At 61.6% G+C, this 2,195-nt stretch overlaps 1 protein-coding gene across 1 annotated transcript in view; it reads right to left on the minus strand.

Moving 5' to 3' along the window:
- The window catches only part of TJP3 (tight junction protein 3), a gene marked incomplete at its 5' end in the record, with an annotated part of 7,434 nt that overhangs the window by 4,497 nt on the left and 742 nt on the right, over positions 1–2,195 (minus strand). Inside the window, 5 exon segments of the mRNA XM_009575000.1 lie at positions 62–126; positions 366–456; positions 545–707; positions 1,675–1,778; positions 2,067–2,182. Of these exon segments, the coding sequence (XP_009573295.1) occupies positions 62–126; positions 366–456; positions 545–707; positions 1,675–1,778; positions 2,067–2,182 (539 nt within the window).

A 2,195-nucleotide genomic window follows, 5' to 3' on the forward strand; every position in this document is an offset into this window, starting at 1 on the left:
GCAGGAGCCTGGAGCCCACTCAGTGCCCTTAGCTCCCCCGGCCTGATCTGAGCTCACTCACCAGGGCCCCGATCATTGTCCATGATCGTGTCCGCCACAGGATCCCTGTCTGATCGTCTCCTTTCGCTGGAACAAAGTTGGGGCAGGATTTAGGCAGGTCATGGAGGCAGGCACTGGATGGGCACGGGCAGGCAGTGCCAAGTGGGCAGTGGAGACAGCGGAGCAAGCTGGGGACTAAATGGTAGTCCCACCTCCAGGGTGAAATGGCCCCGGGATGGAGGAGAACCAGCCCCTCCAGACAGGCAGGGAACACAGGAGGATCTGACAGGGGAATGGGGGGCTCGTGGGGACGGAGTGGGGCTTACGGTGGTGAATTCATCCTGGCAGCAGCTGGAAGTCGTGGGGAGGTCTCAGGGGATGGCGGACGGGACAGTTCAGAGTCGATGTCGGAGATATCTGCAGCAACAGGAGGGAAGACACATTAGTGACAGTCCAGTCCCTGTGCTGTGTATTTGGCCCCCGGCCTGTCACCATGTCCCCTCACCATCCATGCGGGAGCTGTCACTCTGGCTGTCTTCTATGTCGGGGATGTTGACCAGGAACTGCCGGTGGTCCCGGAGGATGAGCAGGGTCAGGGTCCCCTCTGTCTGCTCGATGAGCTGCTGGGTGTCAGCCAGGGACATGTCCTCGCTGGCCACCCCATTGATCTGGAGGGGGCAGAGTGGGAGGCCTCAGGGCGTTCACTCCTGGGAAAGCCGCCCCCAGGAAAGCTCCGCTCCAACGGGATGCTCCGACTGCCACCTTCCCGGTCCCTTCCCAGCCCCTCCAGCCTGGCCCCAGCTCCCACAGCTTTGCCTATCCTCGCTGCCTCCCAGTGGGGCCTCATCCTGCACAGAGGAAACAAATTAGCGAGGCTAATTAACTTCCACTTTTAGCTACAGGAGTGCCCTGCACGGAGGCAGGAGCTGCAGAGACCTGCTCAGATGCTGCCTGAAGCTCAGTTTTACTTTGACCTTGGCCCAGCGCTGTCCTTCCACGCACTGGACTGGTGCCGGGGAGTCAGGCCCCAAGTGGACTGTGGGGCTGTGATCTCCCTGAGGTGCAGCAGCTTTTCCCACCAGATTGCTGGGATGAAATGCCTCCTGTTTGTCTCAGAGTCACTTTGGGCCCAGTTCCCAGCAGTCATGGGTCTGCCTGGCCCATGTGTGCAAATGAAGCATCTCCCTCCATTTCCTCCTCCTCAAATACTTTAAGCATTGTTTCACCTGACATACCCTGAACACCTGAGCTCCTCAGGCCGACTGCTCCCCCCGCGGGGACACGCACACACGGCAGGGGACCACACGCCGTGGGGACAGCGATCCCGCTGTGGCAGCAGGACAAGCCACCGTCCCTGGTTGAATGCCATGGGGCTGCCTCAACCAGCCAGCCTTGGCATCACGGGCAGCTTGTCCCCAGGAGCCCACGTGGGGTCCCTGGTGATGGCTGGGGAGCCAGGGCAGTGTGGAAGCACCAGACAGATCTGCCTCCAGCCAAGCTGCCATCCTTTGCAGGCAGCCAAGAGAAGCATGCTCTTGGCTTGTCCCCTGCGGTGACACTAGCCAGGGGCAAGCCACCTGGAGAGGGGGAGATGAGATCCCCAGCAAGTGCTGTGTGCCCTGTGGGCCCCCGTACCTTCAAGATAAGGTCTCCCTCCTGCAAGGAGCTGCCCTTCGCTGCCAGCCCACTCTCCACTATGTGCTTGATGAAGAGCTGACTTCCCAGCTTCAGGCCGTACTCTGCACCAGAGAGAGCCCATGACACTGCTCAGAGCCATGAGGTCCCCTCTCACCACCCTCCCCACAAGCCTGCCCCAGCTCCCCTTGGGGCACTAGCAAGCCCCAAAGCTAGCTCTGCAACCCCAGGCTGAGGCCAGGCAGGTTTGGTGCACCCAGCACAGCATGCACTGCCCCCTCGCCGCATGCCAGACCCTGGCACCAAGCCTGTCATCGCCTCCTCCCCAGGGGGACGCACGGCCACAAATCAGGCAACAAGACCCAGGGACAGAGGGAGCAGGAGGGCCTCACCTTCGTTCTGCTTCTGCTTCACCAGGACCGATGTGATGGGCTTCATTGGCACATCCCGGCACGGCAGCCGCTTGAAGCCCGACACCAGGGGCAGCCCGGTGGCGGCACATTCGGGGCTGGAAGCATAGG

Source organism: Fulmarus glacialis, unplaced genomic scaffold (genome assembly GCF_000690835.1).
Source record: "Fulmarus glacialis isolate BGI_N327 unplaced genomic scaffold, ASM69083v1 scaffold19550, whole genome shotgun sequence".
Classification (NCBI taxonomy): domain Eukaryota; kingdom Metazoa; phylum Chordata; class Aves; order Procellariiformes; family Procellariidae; genus Fulmarus; species Fulmarus glacialis.